Source organism: Temnothorax americanus, unplaced genomic scaffold, assembly GCF_048541705.1.
Source record: "Temnothorax americanus isolate GAGA-0224 unplaced genomic scaffold, ASM4854170v1 Scaffold18, whole genome shotgun sequence".
NCBI classification, from domain to species: domain Eukaryota; kingdom Metazoa; phylum Arthropoda; class Insecta; order Hymenoptera; family Formicidae; genus Temnothorax; species Temnothorax americanus.
In genome coordinates, this window is record NW_027509318.1 from 9,500 (window position 1) to 34,999 (window position 25,500).

At 37.8% G+C, this 25,500-nt stretch overlaps 1 protein-coding gene across 3 annotated transcripts; it reads right to left on the reverse strand.

The window, feature by feature from the left end:
* Positions 1-412: 412 nt before the first annotated feature.
* Positions 413-25,210, reverse strand: Tok (tolloid-like protein 1 tolkin). Of its 3 annotated transcripts, XM_077404219.1 has the most exons (16): positions 24,791-25,210; positions 24,285-24,457; positions 13,983-14,135; positions 13,485-13,689; positions 12,767-13,045; positions 9,103-9,492; positions 8,662-8,840; positions 6,525-6,755; positions 5,907-6,131; positions 4,772-5,239; positions 4,528-4,650; positions 4,126-4,444; positions 3,290-3,581; positions 2,882-3,095; positions 2,456-2,706; positions 413-2,328 (listed from the first exon to the last, which is right to left on the reverse strand). In XM_077404219.1, exons 2-16 carry the CDS (start codon positions 24,400-24,402, stop codon positions 2,164-2,166), a joined length of 3,612 nt encoding a protein of 1,203 aa, XP_077260345.1. In that variant the 5' UTR covers positions 24,403-24,457; positions 24,791-25,210; the 3' UTR covers positions 413-2,163. The 3 variants fall into 3 exon arrangements, with proteins under 3 accessions (XP_077260345.1, XP_077260343.1, XP_077260344.1); XM_077404217.1 differs by lacking the exons at positions 24,285-24,457; positions 24,791-25,210 and adding an exon at positions 21,927-22,662; XM_077404218.1 differs by lacking the exons at positions 24,285-24,457; positions 24,791-25,210 and adding an exon at positions 21,927-22,661 and having other exon boundaries at positions 9,103-9,480.
* Between the last annotated feature and the right edge of the window lie 290 nt (positions 25,211-25,500).

Genomic DNA, 25,500 nt, shown 5'->3' on the forward strand with positions numbered 1-25,500 from the left:
ATAAAGAATAAAAAAAATCGGGGATACTGATATTTTTAAAATAAATATTCTAGCACCCTTGTGGCTAGGCAGAGGCAGAGACAGAGTTAGAGTAAGAGGCGGAGCTGGTGAAGAAAAAAAAATATATCGGGCAACATATATATTATTAGCAAAAATAATCTTCAATAAATATGCATACTTATAATGCATAAATATAAATATGTACTTTTCATATACCAACTATTCTCTGCTTTAACAAATTATTTCTGCTACAGATATTAAGCGTCAAAGTTAACGAAACAAAAATAATTTGTTAAAGCAGAGAATAGTTGATATGTGAAAAGTACATATTTATATACCAACTATTCATAGAACATATAACTATGGTACGATGTTTTTATTGATATATGGGTGTAAAAGAATAAAACATAAGTGTTTTAATATGTATGTAATAATTCAATACGTCGGTAAATATCGATATTATTATTACAAGTACATACACGTATATTTGTGCGCTCGCCAATGCGTGCGTGCGCTCGTGCGTGCGCTCGCCTGTGTGTGTATGTATATATGTATATACGTAATAATTATGTAGTGTAGACGATTAATTTTTTATCTATTTACAATAAGCGTATTAAACGACAAAATACCGGTTATTCCCTCGCAAATACATTCGCACACATGTAGGAACGCTAACAAATAACATGCAATTACTTAAATAACATACTTTACATTTATATTTGCACGCGTTTTATCTTACCGCTCGTTTCTACGTACGTACATTGCTAGACGAAATATATTGCGAGACCATAAACCGGTGGATCGTCGATGCGCCGCACTAACATTGTAATATATGTCTGATGTGTCACGCATTTGAATCTACGTTTCTCTTACGATCTAATCGCTCCATATCGTATGAGGCGTATGAAATATTGATATTACTGTCACTTGGGCAGTGTTTGTTCCTTGTGAGAACGTTATTAACGAGAAAAAATGTTTTCTCTTTGTTTAAATATCGATTATACGATATCGATATCTTACATATAGTTCTAACATATATATATATATATATATATATATATATATGTTGTAAAATCGTTAAATAATGCGGTATTATTTTACTTTCCTCCAAACACTTATTTATTTAAAACGTACTCTTAATTATATAATGAAATGTATCCCAACTATATTATGGCACCTAAACGACCCGTGTTATTGGCCACGTTTATTTTGTTATAATCGATTTTGTATCTATCGATAGAAATTTTGTTAAGTATTATTACGTATCGCTGTTGTATAATTAAAACGAGTAGAAAGTCGAGTAGACACACGTGCCTTCCATGATCAGATATCGATTGTATATATTTAACGCCGTACCACATTAATTGTGAAAAAACTACATAGTAAAAAGTAATTTTTTCTTTATCTCGATAACTGAACTTAAATAGTGATACATTATTAATTTATCACTAATATATTGAAAGAATCTCGCCCAAGTGCGGAGTACGTTCCAAAGTAATAATAATTATATTATTTCTTGAAACGCTATACGTTTTAAATTTACAATTTTGGTTGTGTTCTAAGACACAAACAATTGGAAGAACTATACATTGCGATTTATCAAGATATCCATCTTCGACGTTTTGCGACAAACAATCTCGATCGTCTATTGTTTTAATATGGCTTAAAAAAAAGAACACTACGGTGCTATTCAACATGTTCGATCTAAGATTCGTAAGTTTTGTAGAATGTGATATAAGCGTCGGCTCGATGAAATAATTTTCAACTACATCTAACGCGATAAAAATATTGCTTCGTGTTCGCATCGATGATTATCGCATTGACGTGTTATTAGATAGATTTACCTTACGCTTTTCGATCGGGCGGATATTCTAACCTCGATATAATGCACGCGCGCGTGCGCGCGCGTGTACATATACACGTATATAGTAAGAGTAAATATTGTGTGTGCGTGCGCGCGCGCGTGCGTACGTGTGAGTAAGTGTGCGCATATAAATTAAGGATCAACGTGTTTTCTAACAAAGATGAAAATATCATCTAACATACATAGAAGAATATACGTTATGTATTGTCACACTAACTCTTACGTAGTACTTTCCGCGGAAAAGTAGTCGACTTGAAATTTAATCACTCCAATCGCGTGAAATATGGCCAAGCCAAGGATCAAATGTTTTCCTGATCTTCGTTGTCTTCACCCCCGAGATTTTCCTCGCTGTCCTGCCGATCGATTGCCACAAAAATGGCTACGAAGCCTTTGTTTGAGATTGTATCATCCGTTCTGAACCTTACTAGAAGCGCCTCATTCATGGAAATAAAATCAGTGGTATTCTGTAACGTAACGATCACACGTCTTGATGCAAATTGTTTTTATTATATATCTTTGTATGTTTCTCTCTCCATTATTCCATTATTATATTTTTGAAAGCGTTCGAGAAATTTGAAAAGACACACTTACGGAATTACCGCAAAATCTACCATATGGTGGACTAGACGCATCTAGACCGGAGAAAACCTCAACAAAGTCATATCCACATTCGGTTTCGTATTCCAGTTGGAACGAAAGAAAAGATAAGTGAACATTTTTGCCAAGCGGTGCTTCTATCACCCAGTCACAGTCAGTTCTGTGATCGTAATGGTAATAACCGTACTTGGCGTGAGAATATAAATGTCTCACTCTATCCGTTGCCATGAGATGACCACCGCAGGCTGTAACGCAACGTAAAGTAAAGAGTTGCGCATAACTACGTTATGTGCAAAGTATAAAGACCTCTATAACGTATACATATATTAAAAAAAATATTATATGATACGTGGACATTTGATAAATCGCGGATCCTCGCGCCAAAATCCATTGCCGACACTATTGTAAAAAGAAAACTACCTGTACTATGAGTTGCCAAGAACCCTTTTCTCTGCACGGATGCATCGCTCTTGAAAACCATATACATTTGATTGCCCGTAGCAAGAATCGGATGTGGTTCCTTGTTACCACAAAATCTACCTAAAGTAATGCTGTCCGGTGAATCTCCGTCGTAAATAGCAATATGATCGTACGCGCATTCTTGATGCGGCTCCATCTCGAAAACTTTAAAGACCTGCGACAGTGTCATGTATTAATATCTCTCTTCTTATACGTTTTCTCTTCTCTAAATACTCTTTTCTTTTATATCTTTTTTTATTTCATATTTCTTTGAGACACACGATATACTATCTTATAGCGCGCGCGTATACCCGTACACACGAACGTTATACACAAGCTTTGCGAAATAAGAAATACGTATGTACGAACCAATTTTATCCGATGGCCTGGCTTTGTAGTAAAATGCCAAACGCAATCCTTACGGCCAGGATAGTAATCCGGGTAGTTCGGTGAAGTGATTGTTCCCATGGGTGCGGTAATTTCATATTTGCAGCCACCCTCTTTGCAATCGTGACCGTTTTCGTGAAGTGTGAATCCATTGTGGCAAGAGCATTGATAAGAACCTATCGTATTCTTGCACTCGTGCTGACACCCACCGTTATTATTGGCACACTCGTCCATATCCGTGAAAAATACGGCAGCAAAGCCTGATTTTTGGACGCTGTTCAATAAAACGCGCAATACAAATATTGACAAGAATCGTGCGTGTTTCTGCCGATACAGTGCGATAAATCTAAAAGTGCTTAAGAAATGTTTCGTTTAACGTAAAAAGAAAGAAGAACGTGAAACGCCTCTGATGCTTTGGTACTAACCGTCTTTCTTTGTACATAGGATACCTTTTGTATCAAAGACATTCCCACGTCTAACATAGCACATTATATACGTAAATACGCGGCGTCAACAAATCTCGATTCACGTTTCAATCATTTAAACATTTAGGCGGGGAAAGCAGAAAGAAGAGGGAGAAAGAGAGAGCACGCGCGTGTCGCATCTTCTTTGAGCGAAACGCCTTTTCTCGCTTCCATCGCGTGCTCGAGTAAAATACTGATAAACGTGTACGAATAATGGATTGATGCCGTGATCGAAAAACGAATGACGAAAGGTATGGCGTGACGCTACGTCACTGCCTACTTTTTCTGTATGAGAGAGAAAAAAAGAAAGAGAAAGACACTACGTGTAAGAAGATAGACGACGTGGAGTAAAACCTGTTGTCAGATGTAAAAGTAATCCTCATAAAATTGCCTTCGGATGTAATAAGTGGCGGTACGCGTGCGCCACAAAATGTCCCGTGCTTTCTGAGAACGTCATCGCCAAGCTTGCTGGCCACTTCCACAGAGTCGTACTCGCATTCTTCCTGGTATACGTTGTTGCCTTCGAGATCGAAATGCGTGAAATTTAGAGTAATGCGATATTGAGGTGGAGCGATAATTTCCCAGACGCAATTTTTGTTTCCTGGATAAGTTTCGGGAAACGATGGACTCGTGATAGTGCCATTGCTATCGTCGAAAAACCCACCGCAAGCGTCTATGGAAATGAAATTTTATTATATATTGGCTGACTTAAACAAACAGATTTTCCACCTTCGAAAATAAACCGTCGCTCTTTACCTTCGCAATGTTTGCCGTCAGAGTGTAACTCGTAACCAATTTTACAAGAACACTCGTATCCACCGAGCGTATTGATACAATCGTGCTCGCAACCGTGATCCGTTAACACGCACTCGTCGAATTCTTAAATATTTAAGTAACACAGTAGTTGGTCATCTATTATACGTCCAAGTACGCCGGCTCGGCCACCGTGCTCTCTTGTACTACCGCTTTCGCTATATGTATATTACGCTATATATATTACCTTTCATAAAAGTTGCCGAGAAACCAGCTTTTTGAACGGAACCGTCGCTGATAAACTTAACGAGCAGCTTATTCCCCGTCGACTTAATATCTGGCGGTATCTTGTATCCGCAATAAACGCCGATTAAGGGGGAATCGTTGTTATGTCCGTCACGCACTTCAACGTAGTCGTACACGCAACTGTCGTGGTTCTCGATCTCGAAAGACTGGAACTTCAAGGCCACTTGATAATCTTGAGGTACGGACAACTTCCACACGCATTCTTTGCTGGATTGATATTCCTCTGGATAATTTGGCGACTCCAGATGTCCTACGCCATCTAATTCGACATCGCCGCCGCAAACGGCCTCGTAACTCGCAGTGAAACCACGATGGCCACTCTGCCTGCTGGAAGTCACATACGTTACCAGCATGCGACTTCCACTCGACACTATTGGCTCGTGCATCCTGCCACTGCCGCAATATCGACCTGAATTGAAAATAAACGCCAAGAATTTGAGCGACGTATATAGACGTGTAAGAGCGCTAGTACATAGGCTTCTCTCCTGGCAAGCCTGATATGGTTCCCTCTCTGGTTAATGTCCATTTCTGTCAATGTAGATTAACTTCAATTTCGGTTTAACTTGCTTTCTTCTTTCTTTTTCTAACTTTTAGAACTAGAAAAAAATGACAAATAAGTTAAACGGAGATAAAACGTAACCTGCCGTGATAGAAATGGACATAACGAAAACAACGCGTGCAAAGGATTCCGCACGCACTTTTTACGAAGAAACCGGCTTCTGTCAACGTAGCTAACGTTTTTATATGTGCGTGCTTTTATGATGCTGATCAAAAGTCTCAACAAGCATGACCTCAGAAAAGCTCAACTTTTACGGTCACGTGGTTGACAGAAGCTGGTTTCTTCGTAACAAGTGTGTGCGAGGTCCTTTATTACAGTTACGTACGATGCACACGTACAGCTTTTCCTAAACGCCTGCTAAACGCTTCCTCCAACTCCTTTCTCATACGTTCGCTAATCTTTCGCCCCTCTTTCGCGCTATCGAGAATGTTGGATGACCCCAAGCACTTCGCGCGCGCGAGCTTCTTTGATATAAATAAATGCTTACCTAAGGAGGAAGGAAGAAAAACGTTCTCACCTAATACTCGGCTCTTGTACCAGTACCCGTCTCGAATCTCAAGGTAATCGCTCCGGCAATAATCACTTTTGAATATGTCGAGAGACGTGATATTTAATACGATACGTTCGCCATGCGTCGCCGTAATCCTCCATTCGCATCGTTCTCCATCGACAGACGGAGAACTATTCGGGTGATTCGGTGATCCGAAGTTACCACTGTTCTCCTGAAAGGTTCTACCGCATTCTGTAAAAATTCACCAGTCGTTCAAGTCTATCCATTTAATTGGATTAGGCTAAACGTAGTCAAACGACATATCTGGCATATATTTCGGACGAAACAAAGCGTAAAGGATTTAAAATATTTCAATTTTAGCGTGTTCACACTTTTAATTCTTATTTTCTCAACAATGTATTATATATATATATATATATATATATATATATATATATATATATGTGTGTATATTTAGTACTGTGTCATCGACCGAAAAATTTGATCGTAGAAACTGACGAATGTTAAATGTTTCAACGTCACAAGCTTCCTCTCTTTAATGCAATATATATTTAATTTTTCATAATTACTACGTTGAAAATCCCAACAAGAATGCACAAGATTCTTATTGCGTTAAATTCTTACTGTGGCACTTATACAAAAGATTCGTTTGTGCGATGTCGCCCTCGCTCAATCTAATTCTTTGTCCGATCTCGGGTCTCTTTTTTCCATGGGTTTCCATAGGTAAGATCGTGTCCAGATAAGTGCCTTTCGAAAAGGTATTCTTTGCATAGTGCATAATAGAGTCATAATCATAGGGCAAGCCGAGTGAATTAACCTCTTCCTCTGTCAACTTGTTGAAATTGTACTCCTGACCTGCAACAAGACATGGTATTTTCGCCGAATTACACAAGTTCACCTCGTGTGCCGTGTGGAAGAATTTCTAAAATGCAATGCGCGCGCGCGCGCACGTGTATTATGCGTGAGAATATTTCTTTTTAAATAAATTAATGTTAAACCATCTAAAGAACTCTATAAGTTTGTGCTTATAACGATAAAATTATGAAACGTTTTCTTTAATTTTCTATATTAAGCATCCTTCTAATCCTTTTGATCTCTGTCGTCAAGAAGGAAAGAAGAAAAGACGTGCAACGTCGTCGCGGGTAATGAGATAAATTGTCGACTCGCTATCCCATAATAGCGATATTGAATTCCTCGATTACAGGGAAATGTATGTATATATTTAATATTACCTTTTAATATATCGGTAATTTGATTTTTTGAGTTTTCATAGTTATTAGAATTTCCACGTAGCAATGTAATATATTATATAGCGTCCGGCCGCTATTTCGCGACATACCGATGTGTTTTCTCGTGCATATCATTAACAAAAATGATGATAGATAACGATCGACAAATGTGAATCTTTTCGAAACGATTTCTATCGTATCATTATATCAAACACAACTACCTGATATTAGAAAATCTTCGACGCCGCGGTTTCTTTCAAAATCAGAAGCAGACGGATGTAATATTGTCAATAATTAAGGCCAAATAATGAACCTTTGTATACATAGTGATGAGTGATTGAAGATAAAATACAATATTTTCGATGCGCAGACAATAAACTATACACCTCGAGCGGCTGCGATAGTAAATTTCTGATATTAAATATCAGCTATCTCTCCAGCTTAAATAATACATTACAATCACATTTTAGATTAGATTAGATATAATTTGAGATAAGTCGAAAAATAAAAGACCCTAAGTGCAGTACTGAAATATTGTTCCTTTGAGCTCTGAAATTATAAGAGCACTTCTTTGAGAGCGCGCTTATAGCGGAATGCACATATCACATGGGGCATAATTATATTGCTGACAATCTCTTAAATCGGTCCTTGTACATACCCTGCAACAGCGATGCAAAAGCTTTGATTAATGAGAGAAGATGGACGGGTCCCGTGCATGCCACGTTACGTTTTACACAACTCAATACACAAATGTTTTACAATATTGGCTCACGTGTACAGCGTGTTACGCGATGGCTGATAAAATCTCGCCAAGTAAATTCCATCCCAGATCCTATAAGGGAGTTGGAGATTTGACAAATCTCATCATGTCAGCTCCCATACCGAAAAGATTAATAGGATCAATTTGAGAATAATTTAAAGAGATATATGATGAATGAATAAATAATGAGTACCGCTATAACCTTGGTGGTCTAAAATTACACGTATAACTTTAATTTAATAAAAGAAATCCGTTCAAAAATTTACATACTGACTCCAGATACGCTGGCCAATAAAAAGTCTGGAAAAGGGCATGTAAAAAGGACAAGAATTTTTAGGATATTTTTTTGTCTGAAACTTGGTCATTCCACATTATTCCTACTTTGAAAATGTATTTTTCTTTTATAAAACTCGATACGTATAATTTTCAAGAGATTAACTTAATCGTCGATGGGCATAACGATCACAGATTAACTGTATTAAATTTTTAAATTATAAATTCCGCTCACACACATGATCGTGATGTTGTTAGCGATAAATGTGACATCTTCCACGTATAAATATTTCATGAGAAGCCATTCTGTCGCGCGCGCGTGCACAGCCGTATTCTTTTAAATGCGAATCAAAGTAAATAAGCGCTTGCAGTTGCTACTTATACTTGGATTTATTTAACAGGTAGGTCGTATTGACATTAACTTACATAAAAGATCATGCCATACACACACGTGCGGTATTCACAGTTTCGGAAGAAATCAGAGACATCGTGCACTTACCACTCATAATATTATCGCGGATGATTTGTACATGACGGTCACGATCCGGTCGAGTATGTTCATGCCAAAATCCAACGACGTGACCCAACTCGTGTACAACTATACCAAACTTGTCACAGTTTTTCCCGATGCTAATAGCCTGCGGTCCATTACCTCTCTTTCCAACGAAAGAACAACATCTATCGAGAAAAATTTAGCAGGTTAAACATACACAAGTTTCGGACATTACGTCTTTATCTTTTCTCCTCTTGAAATCATATAAAAGATATTGGGGGGCACATTGGAATATCTTATGGCCGCTATATGTACGTATCTTCGCGAGAGAAAGATTCGAGAAATGAACGAAGGAAAGTGAGGGTATATTCGCTTAAAATGACTCGAAACTAGACGTGCTTATATATATATATATATATATATATATATAATACTCTCTAGACTCACCCGCAAGGTCTTTCCGTAAACAAAATGTAATTAGGATGCTCTCTAGGCACCCTCTCTACAAATTTGACGCAAGTGAAATTTTCCCAGTGTCTCATCGCCTGCTTGAACAAGGCTTTATGTGCGCCGGAAAAATTTCCATCGATCTCGTAAGGGATCACACCGTGATCCCACACTCGTTCCTTCCTCGCGGTAGCCGCCCGACGTATTCTGCTTAAATACACATGTCTCGTGCCACTCTTGTTCGCCAAGTATTTTGGTTTATGTTCTATATCATAGAATTCGATGGAACGAAGGCGTCGATCGTGTACAGAAACAATTTCGTCCGATGCATCGGTAATAAGGCCATGTATTCGTCGATTGCAATGACTGTGAGAACATCTGCGTAAAATTCTAAGGATATACATACAAACGTATAGCGATATCACATGTACATATACATATATACATAGTCTTGTACATGCGCGCACGCGCACACACTTGCGCACAACACCATGTGTGTGTGTGCACACATACAAACATGTATTATAAACTCAAAAAAAAAGGAAAAAAAAGAAAGAAAAGAAAATTTTATCTAGTATATGTCAAACTTGGGCTCCAGCCTACGCGGCAACACAATATCCTATTTAATAAACTTTTATTCGCGTACTTTTTCTGGCAAACAAAATACACCGAAACAAAATGTAAATTGGAAACATGGGTAAAACCGCAACCAGAAATATATGCACATGCCTGCTATGTGATGCACTGATGCACGTGCACGTGTGATGACGTCAAAAATATAAGCATTTGTAAAGCGGAGAACGATCCCGAAAGTATAGCGATAAATGCGGACGTAATCGCTAGAATATTGAAAGCACTGTGGACGCGTAACTTTTAACGAGAGCGCGAATGAAATTGGCACGTGGCGTTTTGGCACGCGCGCGACGAAACGCAACGTTAGGGATCACATTTTATTGTATCGCGCGTGGCAAACATTGGAAGAATAAAAAATAAACCGCAACTAAAATCTCACCAGCAACAAACTAAATCCATAATAATGCTGGTCTAGTAACGATAACCAACGATAGCTGTAAAATCACTATTCAAAATATATTACATTGTTTCACGTTTATTCTGGACATGTGTTTTACGTTTTCATGTATTTTCCCTTCGCGTAAGAAAAAAATACCACGTCGAGCTATATATCACGTGTATGTTATATCAATCGGGGCGCCGTGTAATGCAAACAATCTACTACGTCGTAATAAGAAGGGGTGCGCGTGCGATCGGTACCTCGATAGGACTGTTGGGGACTGTCGAGCGACCGTGAAAGATCGCTCTGCTGCACTGCTGTGCATCTACCACCTATCAAGATCTCATAGTGGACAAATATATGGGAACGCGAGGTATCACGCCGCGCCACTATACAAGTGATCCCTTAGACTTATAGACACGTTAAGTGTATCCGCAAGCCCTTATGTTAGGCAAGGCGTTGCTGAATCAGCAAAGCGTTACACGTACGATTAATTAGCGTGTCTCGCGTGTAAGCCGCCTTCAAATATACCGATCGTAAGCATCGTGAGAAACGAGGAGAAGTACAGTAGAGTGCGTTAATGAGTCCGGTTGAGATTTACCGGAGCATTTACCGTGCTTCCTCTATGTACGCGTAGCTCGTTGTTGCGCCTAGTTGTGCTGTGTTGCGAGGAGAGAGGAGATTAGCCATCTATTTCGCTGCTTCGACGAGATATTATACGGCATGACCGCGATGTATAGATCGTACGATCTGTTCGAGAGAGGGGCGGAGGAGAAGAGAGGAAGAATACACAACTAAAGACGCTAACGTGCAACGTATAAATGTTGGATCTATTTCTATTGATAATAAATCGTTGCTGTTAAAAAATGATGCGAGTGTGTGATCGGTCTTGATCGAATTTATTCAACATTTATAACTTATGCATATTTATATATGACACACTTCGCATAACAATTACGTAATGTATAAATAAACTTTTTTTCAAGTTTAAAAACAAACGTTGCTGCATGCCTTGATTTTAAACAATTATTTTCGAGATACGTGGGCGTTTTAACCAGAGGCGAATATACTTGAGACGCGGAAGGAAAACACGCACTCACAGTCGTTGTTTATTAAACATCATATTGTAACGGTGTTCGTTTCGTATAGCTTCACAAAGTTTCGCACTCGTATAGCGTACTCTGCGCATGTACGTACATGTCAATGTGTTAATCCCATAGGGGTGAAAACCCAAAAGGGTCGCGATACATATATAGGGATTGGGGAGCGCACCGAACGTAGATTGAGCTTTGAAACAAGCTTACGAAAGCGCGTGTTTACGCGCTATATCCGATATATCGATGAAACATGATCGTATGACGGTGATTCCCGACGAAGCTCTAGAGAATTCTAGGGAGGAGATTCAGCCCTCGCTGGACCCGCGAACGCGTGGCAGATACGAAACACGGATCAATGGCGAAGCTCTAGGAAAGACGAATGAAAGGGGACGAGCAGCGCTCGTCAGTCAACTATAAAACGGATTTTCTTTCTTCCAACTTTGTAAACTAGCTAAAATACGGACTGTTTGTCGCGTTGTCTGTGCCAAAGTTCCCGTTTATTTACAGCGTGTATTGTTATATAGCAATCTCTTATTCTTGTATACTCGAATATATATATATATATATATATATATATATATATTCGATTTATTTATTTATTTATCTGCACGCACGCGCACACGCACATCTCTTCCGTCTGATCGCTGCTCCTATATCGTCGATGGTACTATGTGACTACTGTCTAGAAACTCTAGAATGCATCCTAGAACATGAAGTCAAAACGATTCGATACACCGCGGGTAAAAGATATAACACTATAATGAATGAAAAAGTCAGAAAGCTAAGCTTCTTTTCGCATTTAACTTTCGTGTATAAGAGTACACAGGATACGGCACCCGAACGACGTACCTAACATCACGGGCATACGCGAAATGTCGCTGCCAATGCTGACAAGTTATTGGCAGTTCGAGAGCTGAAAATGTCCGGACGTGGTATGGGGTAGTATCGAACCCCATTTTCCAGCTTTACACGACAACGGCCATTGTTATTGGCCGTGCGCGAGGTAGCTCCCGCTAACGGAAATACCGATTGGCGATACTTAAAAATTGATACGCTCACCAATAGCCAAATAAAAGAGTGATAGGATATATATACATATATATGCCATGCCAAATCGCAAATCTCGCGTTTGGGATCTTTTTCAACACGTTACGTGCACATCCACAGTGAATCAACCATTTGATTTTTTAGTCGGAAAACTATTTACGCGTGCACGTAATAATATCAATGGAAAATACTACAAATAATGTCTTCAATGCGTATAACTAGCATTATTAACTTGTGTCATTTAGCCAACATTACCACGTTATGTCATCATTTATATATCAAGATTTACTATGTATGCTGGCGATATGAAAGAGATATCGGAACACGTATCGAGTCAAAGCAAAATAAAAGTAAATACGTCGCCACGCTAATGACTAACCGAGCCATGCTAGCTAATCTCGTGCATCGTAGAACTGCTAACGTTGTGATAACGTTTTTTATTAAATTTTAAATTGAACATTAAATCGAATATCTATATATTTGACTAAATTTGATTGCGCCTTCCTACCTTCTGCGATGATGACGTCGACGTCGTTGGTTTGCGACACTTTGCGTATTCGTTTCAGGTTGCGCGGTAAATGTTTCCTTGACGCCGCCTGTACGTACGCGACCTACATATTTATTATCCTCGAGAGTTAAAGTTGTAGAGGTTGAAAATTCGAGAGGCACGTCGTCATTCGATTGTTTAGCTGTCACTGATCTCGATATCCAAGTCCTCCTGAAAAGCTGTCGATGAGCTTGTTGTCCAAAATGCTTTTTCTTTGAAGCTTGGGTCGAGAATTCCAATCTGATAGACACAATAATAGGCACAACTATCAATCGGTAAGTTCATCATTTTTTTTTTTTTCCTATGCTAATTATGCACATATATTTGACTATATAATATAATAGACAAATATGGATGTAATATCACAAATTAATGAAATAAAATAAATTAGGGATTTCCAGAAGATATACATATATTTTTATTTACAGGATAGAAAGGACGACCATATACAAAACGCATTTTCCGTTGAGATTTTTATATCATATTTCCTTCTCTAAAATTTATGTCAACACTTGTGATAATATTTTCTCACGCGTAATACTTGAAAAATATGCCGCACGTAATAAAGAAAGATGTCAAATATATTAGATATGTTCCACTTACGTATTTTTGTATCGTGTGAAACGCACGCGGTATAAGAGAGTATATATATATATAGTAAGTAAATTCATTGTAATACCTGAATTCAAAGCCCTCGTCTTTCACTGCGGGATTATTATCATCGTTTCTAACACTAAAGCTGAAACCATCTTCGGATTCGTCACCCGTGCTATATTGGTTGCGGTCTATCATAATAGGCTCTGACTTTTCTCGAGCAACCATCTGATCGTGCTCATGCAGCACCTGTTTGTTAGCATCGTGTTCGCTCTTAAACTGGAGAAGCTCTGGAATGAACAGTTTGATTTCTTCGACGTGAAACGTACGTGCGTATGAAAGTTAACTATAAATATATATAATCGCAATTATATAAATAAACACGAGTACTTTTTACACGTGCAAATTTGGTGTGTGTCGGCGCGCCATATTTGTAAAATTATATTTGTTAAGTAAACGTACAAGAGCACGCATAACTATTGGAAAGTGACGATATTGTGTTCCGCGCAGTCCATTTCGACAGAAATCCGCGTTTTTCGGATTTTGCATATTCACGTGTAAAACGTTAATATATATTATTTACCTGTAAGACCTTCCTCTTCCACCTGTAAGCCTTCATTTAATATCTCTTCTCTATACTTTTTCAATTCTTCCAAATAGCTTTTATTTAATTTTTGCTCGCGCCATTCTGTATCGTATTTGATATTTGGCAGAGCAATGTCACCGAGAAAACCGCCTGAAATTAATCAAACGACACATATATCGTTATATACAATTCCATACCGTCAACGGATTGAATGTACGAGTAACGCGCGTAATAAATTGGAATTCTTCCAATCTGCGATGTCGCAAGCGCATAATATGAACATCCCTGCGTGCGCTGGCGCCCGTTTCGGTTAATTAATTAGGCGCTCACGCACGCACGTACGTACGCACACGATCACACCTCGATAAGTATTAACGAGGTTGAAATCGCCGCGCATTCGCGGCGACATATCCATAAATACAGCTTCGTAGCAACGACGTGCATAGCTGCAGTCACAGTTCATCCATTCGTATATAATACATGCATTTATATACGCATGCATGCGCACAATAGGCCTAAAATATTAAACTTGTTAAAGTATCACGTATAGTTTCCGATCTATATAGTTTCTATTATCTCCTCTATATTTTTTTTTCCCCCAGTTTCCTTGCTTTCCGAGATGCTGTATAATATTATGTACTTGGCGCGAGACACTACCGTGTCTCTCTTGACAATTACAGTCACTTGCAATAATTGTCTTGTCACAGTGTAAGTCTAATAATAGATTTTTAAGAGAGAATATTGCAAAAGCTTTAATTTATAATATATAAAACACATAAAATAGATATACGTGTTACAATTCTCTACGTAGACGTGCAAGTGCGGCCCTGCACAGCTTCCGTATACGAATGCATGTATATGCACCGTGTAGTCGGTTACAAACCACGTAATGCCAAACCCCTGTCCGTTTCGAATCGGTGATTTCGTACCATTCAGGCGGGAGCATCGTCCGAATGTTCGCGGGAAATAATTTCATCGATACCCCACGATATTCATTACAAGTGATAAATGCCTTTCAATTCAGCTTTTCTTTTAATTCTCTTTTGTGTGTGTGTTTTGTGTACCACACACACACACACACACACACACACACACACACACACACACACACACACACACACACACACACACACATATTTGTTCAGAGAACAGACTTTTCAAATAAAAAAAAAGAATGAAGATAATATTCAAGATGCTATCGTTCTGCCGCGGAATCGTGGCAGAGAGCCAATCGTGATATGTCGGAACTGTTCCAATCTCCGAATCGATCAGAGAAGCCTCCTTTTCCATTTCCAGGACATTTGCAAGAGCACGCGAGATGTGAGAGACAGAGATAGATAAATAAATAGAGAAAGAGAGAAAGAGAGAAAGAGAGAGAGAGAGAGAGAGAGAGAGAGAGAGAGAGAGAGAGATCAAACATTTATGAAATGGAGTAGACAAGAGCTACTTCTGGTTAGCTGAAAAGATAATTTTGACTTTTGCACTGAAATACTTACAAACGGCCAAACGATTCTATCGTCATCATAAAACATTGTCTCGCAATTACGCCAATTTTACTTTTTTTAAGCTGTATCTTGTTCAATGTCATTAGTGACGGATTATCTCTAGTTCTAACAACCTATTCTAAAATCGTTCCCATAATGTTATATACTGTGATGTGATTAACTATCGAGCTTAGATACTCAGAATGCGATTGATACGACGAAAAAAGATTTTTGGCCTTGAATTATTTTACGTCAATGCTCTCTCTACAGAGTAGCGGACTTATTACTTAAATATACTTTAAAAAATGGGGGGGGGGAAACAAAGACAATGCGTGAAAAAAATGAAAAATGCTTAATATTCTCAATGTCAACATTCCGACTCTCAACATACAACATGTACAATGTACCACACGCATATATTATTACATATGTAATCTGTCCGCGGATTATGTGAGTATGTGTATGAGTATGTGCCGTATTGATTCGAATGGAGAAACCTCTCGCATCGCGACGAGTCTCTATCGCGTCGGATTAAACGCTCACGTACACTACTGACGTCAACTTTACATCTGCTTTCTCTTCGTTTTTCCTTTCTTCTTCTTCTTCTTTTTTCTCGTCCTGCGCGCAGTAACATGCAGTATTCGATCATGGTTTTCTTTTGTTGATTTAAAGCAATATTTTACCCCCTTTCAATCCTTCGTCAATGTCACGTCGATCGCATCTGCATGACGCACGGTAGACGCGCAGGAAGGAGGAAGGAAGTTTGTTCATGTCAAACGAAATGTGATACCGTGCGTATCGAACAGTGTGATGTGAATATTCATCGGATTTATTTGTTTTTAAGTAAATTATATTGATTTGATACTGCACGTGAGATAATGTCAAAGACATTAAGGTACAATAGCGGATCGTCGTAGATTAAACATTTTGGAAAAAATTGTGACATATTTTAATTAATAAAATATCTCAGCAATCTTATATTATATTATTATTATTGCTTATTATATTGGGCATCACTTGTCAGAAACGAGAGACTGCACGAAACACAAGAAAACTTCTCTATACAAATTATTAAGATACAAGTTCTACGAGTACTCGTGTATCTCCTTTCTTGAATTTGATGCGACTTACGCGATGATTAAAAAAGACTATCTACATCTTTTAACGTTACAGCCCGACCTTACAGCAAAAGCTTGGCCCTTTATACTTTTATCATCATCCCACGATTGCGTCACTCATCTAGCATACTCTTACTAATTTAATTTAGTACCACTCGAACCACTCGAATTTAGTACACCTTACCGCATCTCTGTTCATCGCTGTCTTCTCGGCGCAGTGATGTCTCACGCGACCTGTCTTTTTAGTTACGGTTATTTAATGATGAAAACTCTCGATACGCACTAAGTATATCTCCGATATATACGCGATGCTCTGCACTACTCAATATAATAAGCCGAACCCACATATGCATATCTAATATATCAAGCGATTATATCGTGTGTGCGTATTCCTTATATTCCTTAAATATTTTCTTATATTGTATTTCGTATTTATGCTCGATCATAAACGGATTCTCTCTACAATATACAGATCTAATGTGTCATATCGAAATAAAGTGCAATATCAAATGAAGATATCTTGCGGCAAAGAAATCATTATAGAGTACATAAAGCCGAATATGCGAGTACGCAGTTTCCACACTAATCACAAAAGTAGATATAACTTTGTGTCTTTATGAAGCGAGCGATAATAACAAACTCGTGTTAATAATGATTCCGTGTGTTTGCGCGACATTCATCTCAATAACGTTTCCATTTTTATCTTGAAACACGGATCGTTGTAACGATGGCTTGTGGATGGCTCGATCTCAATCGTAAAAACGATAAGTGTTAACGACAAGTATCTCTAGTTCACTGCATCTTTCTATCCTCTTTTTCGCTGTTCTTCCGTCGTAGTCCGTCTCTCGCACTCTAGTGAATATTCGATTTAATCCCAAAGGATAAATCCTCATCACGTTCAGCTTCTGCGTCACTTTCCACTTCCTGAGTTTGATTCGATTAAATGTCATAGTTTCACGTTCATTCATATGCCGAAAATATATGCCGAGAACCAAATAAACGTATTTCTTTCGTCAAGTTTCTAAAAATAAAATCGAAGAATAAAGAAAAGGAGATAGATTTCTAAGATTTGGTTGTAGAGATACGCGCACATACAATATAATCACGAGTAAAGAGATAGCTCTGTGACTACAAGGAACAATGTGCGTAGTGCGTATGAGCGTAAAAATATACGAATAATACTATATAATAACGTTATATGTTTATGAACTGTAAACGTGTGCGCGCAATCTTATAAGTATAACCGAGTTAAAACAGAGAGTTCGATAACGTAATACATGATGCATATAACACACATACGTATAATAGATTATATATATATATTAGTGTATTATTTTATTCACCTGAGTACAATATAATGAAACGACCATCAAGTCCAGAGCTTGGATACATGTATATGGTAAGAGTAAATATTGTGTGTGTGTGTGTGTGTGTGTGTGTGTGTGTGTGTGTATGTGTGTGTTCTAAAATTCTAAATAAATGGTAAGACATCAAAATCTCGTTTCCTCGTCTGGAATTAAAGAAAAAGCCCCACAAACTGCGTGCCAGAGGCATGCCGAGGGTTGAAAGGTTATCACTCGACGTGATAATCAAGCAAACAGAAGGAAAGCAAGGCGAATGGCATGCTACATCGTGGCTTAACCGAGAGCATCAAAGAGAATCGATTCGCATTGATTTATAAACGGCTATCTTGAATAATACTTTTTATACAGCTCTTGCAGATTTAATTTTATTGTATTACGTCTCACTGAAAAAGATTTTCAATCACTTATAAATATGAAAGAGAATCGTTTACTAATGTCTTCTCGATAAGCGTGTGATATATACTTATTTCGTGTTGTTATATTTTCAATATTAAAGCAATAAATTTCAGCAAACTGTTCGCGTATCTTATTGTGTGATTATGTATAACTTTGGCAAACTTACGTTTGATACTATTCAGCATTCTAAGTGCATATTTTCTACACTGATGCTATAATCTTCTCGTTTACGCCATGTTGTCTTGTTTCATCGTAGTTGACTATAACTTACTTGTTTAGATGTAATATTAAAACACACACGCGTGCATACACACACACACACACAAGAATATTCTTGATTTGAAAATATATTTAGTTTTCTCGAATGAAGTCATTATGTAAGTCAAAAAAAAAAGTTGAAAATCTTATAAGAAGATATAGACTGTTTCATATAATATATAAGCAAGATCACTATAATCTTCTTATAAGAATTTCAACTTTTTATTTCAAAATTTTTTTCTTGATTGAACTATATAATGACTTTATTCAAGCAAGTTTTCCTCGTTTAACGCAATATAATCTCATTTCAAAATTTCCACTTTGAAACTAAAGATATTTTCAAATCAAGCATATTCTTTTTTCTGTGTGTGTGCGTGCAGTGTGTTGTGACGCGAATGAACATTGCATGTAATGTGATTTAGCTTCGAGATTTTTTACAGAACGTTCGAGTTATATGCGTTCATTCGATAGCTAGATATTAATCATTAGACATAGATGTAATTTTGCACCTTGTGGTATATACATACATATAAACTTGCGTCGTTCGACGTAATGTTTTGATATCACTATCACGTACATTATATAAAATGCACGAGTACATGCAGTATCGTGCATGATTCTGTAAAAATTCATGTACAAATAATCTGCATTATCTGATTATGCTATCTTCTCACGGTCAACTATAATCTCAAGAATTTTAATTTTAATAAACTAATCAGTAAAGAAATGTATAATATACTAATGGTATACGTGAAAAACTTATTTGACATTATTCATCGCATTGTGCCATCACGTCTTCCGGCCGCAAATATTTTTTTGCGCATATTTAAAGTTTTAATAGTTGAAAATGTAGGACGTGTTTTTTGACGCACGTAATATATACCACACTTGTCGTGTACACTCTATCAAAGTCTTCTAATTTAGAGAGGAAAACAATTAGGGCGAAAGCAAGCATCCAGACAGCAAATAAGAGAGAAAGAGAAAGAGGGGGGAGAATGGAAGTGGTGAAAGAGGGAGAGGGGACGAGAGAAAGGGCGAGAGAGGGAGAGGGAAAAAGAAAGAGAGTGGGAGGGAAGAAGAGAAAGAGAAATGGCGAAAGAGTATAAAGAACGCAGAGGAAAAGGGTAAATCACCAACATATGTCTCGCACAGATAAAAATTTAATGTGAAGCAACGTGAAGCCAGCTTTTGAGCGGAAAAGCTTGGAAAAAGCATGCATTTTTGCCCTGTTCGTTACAGATAATTAAACTTCTTTTTGCAGATAAAACGAATATCAATGCTTTTGAGCCTCTTTACTTGAAAGACGTTTTCAAACTTTTAGGATTGGTCAAAACAAATATATTGCGAAGGAAAAATATTCGGGAAGATTTAATCGCTCGAACGTTCAAGAAATAGAGCCATTCAAAAACGAGATGCAGTACAAGATTCATCGAATGCATCTTTAGACGAGAAATCACAGCATATGGCAGTTGTACTTTACGTAGAAAGAAGAGAGGAACGCATGTTCGACAACACCGTGCACCAGGATGCATTAGCGTTACGAGAATCTGCGAGAACGCGATCTCGACGCTGTTTTTTCGAGCGGCCGACTTTTTCTTCAGCCTTTTAGAGCAACATAGAGAAGATTGCGACATGCTTTTTCCTCATTAATAAGACACACTTGGACGTAGCATACTGATTTACTGATCTTTATGAAAACTTTCTTCAAGTCTGTCGAATATACATATAATTTGAAGCTAAAAATTTCGTAAACCGTAACAACAGGAAGAGAAACGTTCTGGGCTGAAATCTCTTTTGCATAAAAACTTATGTGTTAATAGATTATATTTATACATATATATATATATATATATATATATATATATATATATATATATATATTGTACATATACATATGTGTGCATTATGTATTTGTCGCGATAATAGTCTCAGAAATTTTATTAATTTTAAAAGCGTGGTATAAAAAGTGAATGTAAAAATTGAATATAAACAATTTCAACAATATAAGTAATTCCAATAAAACAAATTCTGCATGTATTGAAAATATAGTGTTAACAGCCGATGGATTGTACGAAACATCGCCGGCTTTTGATCTTCGTTTAAGTCGCTGAGACTTTCTTCACAAAGAACAAAGAATTTAAAGACTTCCGTTAGCAATCTGCATTACGTCGATTATATTTGCAAGCATCGGACGGAAGATTTACCATTTCTCTTATGTAATTAACAATAATCGGTAACACGCGACGACTCTGGTATATCGATAGCTACTAGTAATGATATACTATCACTACGAGTTTTCTTAGTTTATTATTATATATTTGTTATATGTTGTTATTATATTTCTTAAAGATTACGCGGCCCTTTTTTGAACAATAAAACGTTTGGGCGAAAAGAGAGTAGCGGAAGAATGTGCGCAAAAAATGATAATGCACTTGAAAGAAACGCAATCATTTGTCCGGATTTTTGAGAAATTATTTAAAGCGATTATCGTTAGTATCATCTAATATATTCTATCGTTAAATTTACGATTCTAAAAATTTGAAGGAAAATGTTGCTCCTGTTCTTTTTTCGAATCAAGTCAATACCACACCCGAAAAAAATGTGCCCTATCACGTCCCTTCTTTCCCTTCTTTTTTTCCCTCCACTGCTGACTCGTCTACGGTTCTCGAGACACTTCCAAGATAATCATTTCGAGAGAATGAAAAGACTACCCTACCTCTTCGCTATGGCAATCCTCAGACCTCGGTGTCAAATTCATCTCGAATACGAGTCTTTAGAGTTCTTTGTCCTTACGTGGCTATCTATTTATCTTATTATTTTATTTGTTGCCAATTATCCTAGCTTGTATCACATATATGTCGTTAACGTGATTGTTTAAATATCTTTTGTGTGTTGTATGAACGCAATAAGTGTCGGAAGGCTGAATCGAATGCCTAAAGTGTTAAGAATAAAGTGTTGAACAAATATTTTGGAGACGTAATATGTTTTATCAAATCGAATAAAATTCAATAAACGTATTGGTTTTGAAATAAAATATCAATAAAAGATACAACGTATACTTGAAGTTAAAGAAAGAATCAGATATACATATTATACGCGTCACTCGCGTCTGCATTTATAAAAATTTGTTTTTCTTTGCTTACAGCGATCAAAAAATCTATACACTCGACGCACTCCATCCTTTTCCCCTTAAAAAAAATTTACTCGCGTACAATATTATAGTAATACGTACATCTATTTTTTCTATAAATGTATGCACTTTTTTTAACAATTCCGATATATACAACCATCAATCTTTTTCTTTTTATTTTTTGTGCTTACCTGCCTTGCAAATATCAATATCTAAATCTCCAGTGATAATGCGCGGAAACTTGACGTTGAGTAGGTCCTCGACGGAGAACTTGTGTCGTCGTTTATCGCGCTCATTCTCATCAGTGTTATTTTCAACGGCTCGGCACGCGACGATCTTGGCCAGCAAGTAGACGATTGCGAGTAACAAGAGTGGCTTCATCTCGAGATTATCGGACAAAATATCGATACGATGACAACGACGGCGGTAACGACGACGATGACGACGACAACGACGATGATAACGAAGACGACGAAGACGACGACGACGACGACTCTCGAATACCAGTTGGGTCATAACAAACGAAACGTGCTACTGTCCGCGCGTATACATTCACATTGTTATATCAATGAAAGAAATCCGGCTGTAACGTTTCGCGCAAATGTAGCGTTTATTTTTCGACTTGAGCAAATCATTGATCGCCGTAGCGTCCCGCGCGCTTTCATCTGGCGATGACACGTGAGGACACGTCTTATAGAGAAAGAGTGAACGCGGGAAAAGAATTAATGTCCACGCGAAATGTCTATACATATACATCCACGTGCCACGCGTTATCTCCCGAACACATACGTCGGCCCGGCTAATAGACAATTAAAATTCACGTTACGCGTCGCCAAACGGAGCGGACGGCACGCGTCCTTGCGTGGAGAACGTGGAGAACAGACTGAACTGAACGTATCCCTCGCGGCAGACACGAACGCGTAATTCGAAAGCGCGCGCTCATACTGGCGTTATCGAGAGAGGGATGGAGAAGGAAGGGGATATATATGTACGTATATCCAGAGGGGATGCCAACCGGTCCCCCCCTCGCAAACTGCACAGCACGAGGGTGGCCGAGACACTGACCGAGCTTCCGCACTTGGAAGAATGAGAACGGAGGACCCAAGAGATTTTTCATCGCGTAAGTAAAGATACAAGATTATTTTTGCAAGTCTTTCATACGTGTTTATAAGAAATCAGTATTTTTATGTTTTTTTTTTTTTTTTATCTTAAGAAATGGAAAATAGTTTCACGAAAATTAAATTAATAATTAAGTAACAACGGTTCAGATGGTGGTATCACGTCATGAGCACCATGTACCATTAATATACACAAACTCATTTTTCCAACCTTTGTGTATCCAACCTTTTGTAACGTTATACGTATGTCTCTTTCTCGTTAGTTTAATTTTTATAACTTTCTTTTGCGTGGAGATATATACACAGACATCCAGAGATATATGCTAAACAAATTAATGGCAGAGCAACCGTCTGTTGAGTAAAGACCCGCGTTTCTCGGATTTTGCCATCTCGCATATATGTACGTATATTATATATAACGTATAAGGAGACGTTGTCGAATGGAAAAACACACGACGCTGATGAAACAATGTACGTGTGACAGCAACAAGTACCAGAGACAAACACATTACATTATTGTTAATGTGTCGCGTTGCAATGCACGTAAAATCGTAGGTATAAATTTTTGAAAATACACACGACAATAGAGGAAAAAATGAAAATCGCGATGTTTTGTTCCATCAAGAGAGGACCGAGAATATATACGCATATACAGGGTGTCCTATTTTAATTTACCTCTTCCCCCCCCCTCCTAAAAAAACTTTTATTTTTGATTTGAGAAAAAATGCTTCAGACAAAAGTTATTTGGCTTGAAAGGGGACACATGCGTCCGATGTGAACCATGTCGTATTAGATGTCATCGTTTTCAAGATCGTGCAAAGGCGACTATTACACGTTCTTAACGGGAACTCGCGTGTTTCCTTGAAATAAAAGTTGTAGATCTCGAGACGTTTTCAAAACACTAATAAAGCTCTCCTTCGTTAAGAATTTCCTGATATTTTAACGTTTGCGTAGACCGATGAAAGGAATCGAATAACAATATTATTACGTTTTATATTTGCACGTTTGAAAAATTAAATGCGCTATAACGAAATGCAATCAAATTAGAATACGTTTTTCTGTTTTTTTTTTTTTACAATCGATTTTTTTTCATTATTCTACGTACCTATAAAAGTATAAAGTCATCGAAAAATGAATACTGTACGACGTGCGGCTCGCGTCGAACGCGTGTGTCCCCCTTCAAGCCAAACAACTTCGTTTGTCTGCATTTTTTTCTCGAATTAAAAATAAAAAAGTTTTTGAGGATAACGCGAAATGGGACACCCTGGTGTGTGCGCGTGTGTTTTCCTTTTTATTAAAAAAAGAATATGATATATATATATATATATATATATTGTGCATATAAAATAAAATAAATTTTTAATTACTGAACCGTGTACGAGATAATAACGTATTCTGCTACAAATGTATATTTCACTCGATAATATTTACCTTTACACACGAGTGAGACGAGACGCGTTGATTCTCTCTCCGTAGATGTGCCGTCACCATTTCCAGTAGATAGTAGATATACCCAAGGCACACGGTGTTGCATTACACGATATACCATGTCTCTCGATTTCTAGGTGGTTATTATACAACTGCAGATTGATAGCGTATTGAATCTGAAATCGAAATGTAAAATAAATTTTGATACGTCTGAAAAAGACGGGCTTTCTCACCACGTTGGTTAAAACTCGACACGTTTGTGTATTTTGGTGCGCAAAACATGAATGTATAAATTAAACGTGTCGCTCTCAATTAGGAAAAAAGTTATTAAGCCCTAAAGTTGACAGTGTTGACAGTGGTTAGGATGTCTGTCATTTATTATACCATTAGTATTTCAATATGCTACGTATTTTCTCTGCTTTAAAAAAGCATACGATTTCTATTTCTATTATCTTTTTTAACCATTCTCACGTAAATATATTATGGTATATTCAATACGACAAACGTACCTTTACCTGTATGTACACCAATAGTGAGTGACAGTGAGAAGTGAGACGCGTTGACTCTTTCTCAAGTACTTTAGATGTGCTGTCGTCATATCATTTCCACTTTCCAGACACCGAGGCACCAAGGCGCACACGCACCGCGACACGATTATTTCGACATAATCATAACTCATCGTGCAACGGATGCAAGATCATATTTAACGATGATGAAAGACCGCGCGCGCGCGCGCGCCATTTATGTATGGTACATTATACCGTGTTTTTTTTACTTCTAGGTTATTATAACTGTTATTATACTGATCGAAGCCATCGATTGGGTCTACCGACGGTTATATTGAGATCTAATAATTTATAATATCGAGAGTCTCAGTCTCACACGGTGCGGTACGGTCTCGCTTCGCGTGTATATACCAGTATATACCAGCACGGCCAGCACTACCGCGATTGCGACGATGACGATGGCCGATGGCGCGCGATACCGTGTCTCTTTTGATTTAAATGAGAGAGATTTACCGACAGAAAATGCTTTATTTTATACATTGCATTTATCTTGTGAGTGAAATGCCAGACACGTTTAACTTGCAACAAAGTTGAAAGGGGGCAGCATAGGGCAGCAACACAGCGCGACCTCTCGACTCTCGACTCTCGAGAGTCTCGAGAAGTTGCGAGTTGCGAGTTGCTTGGACTGCGTGGGCGAGGAGTCGAGGAGTGAG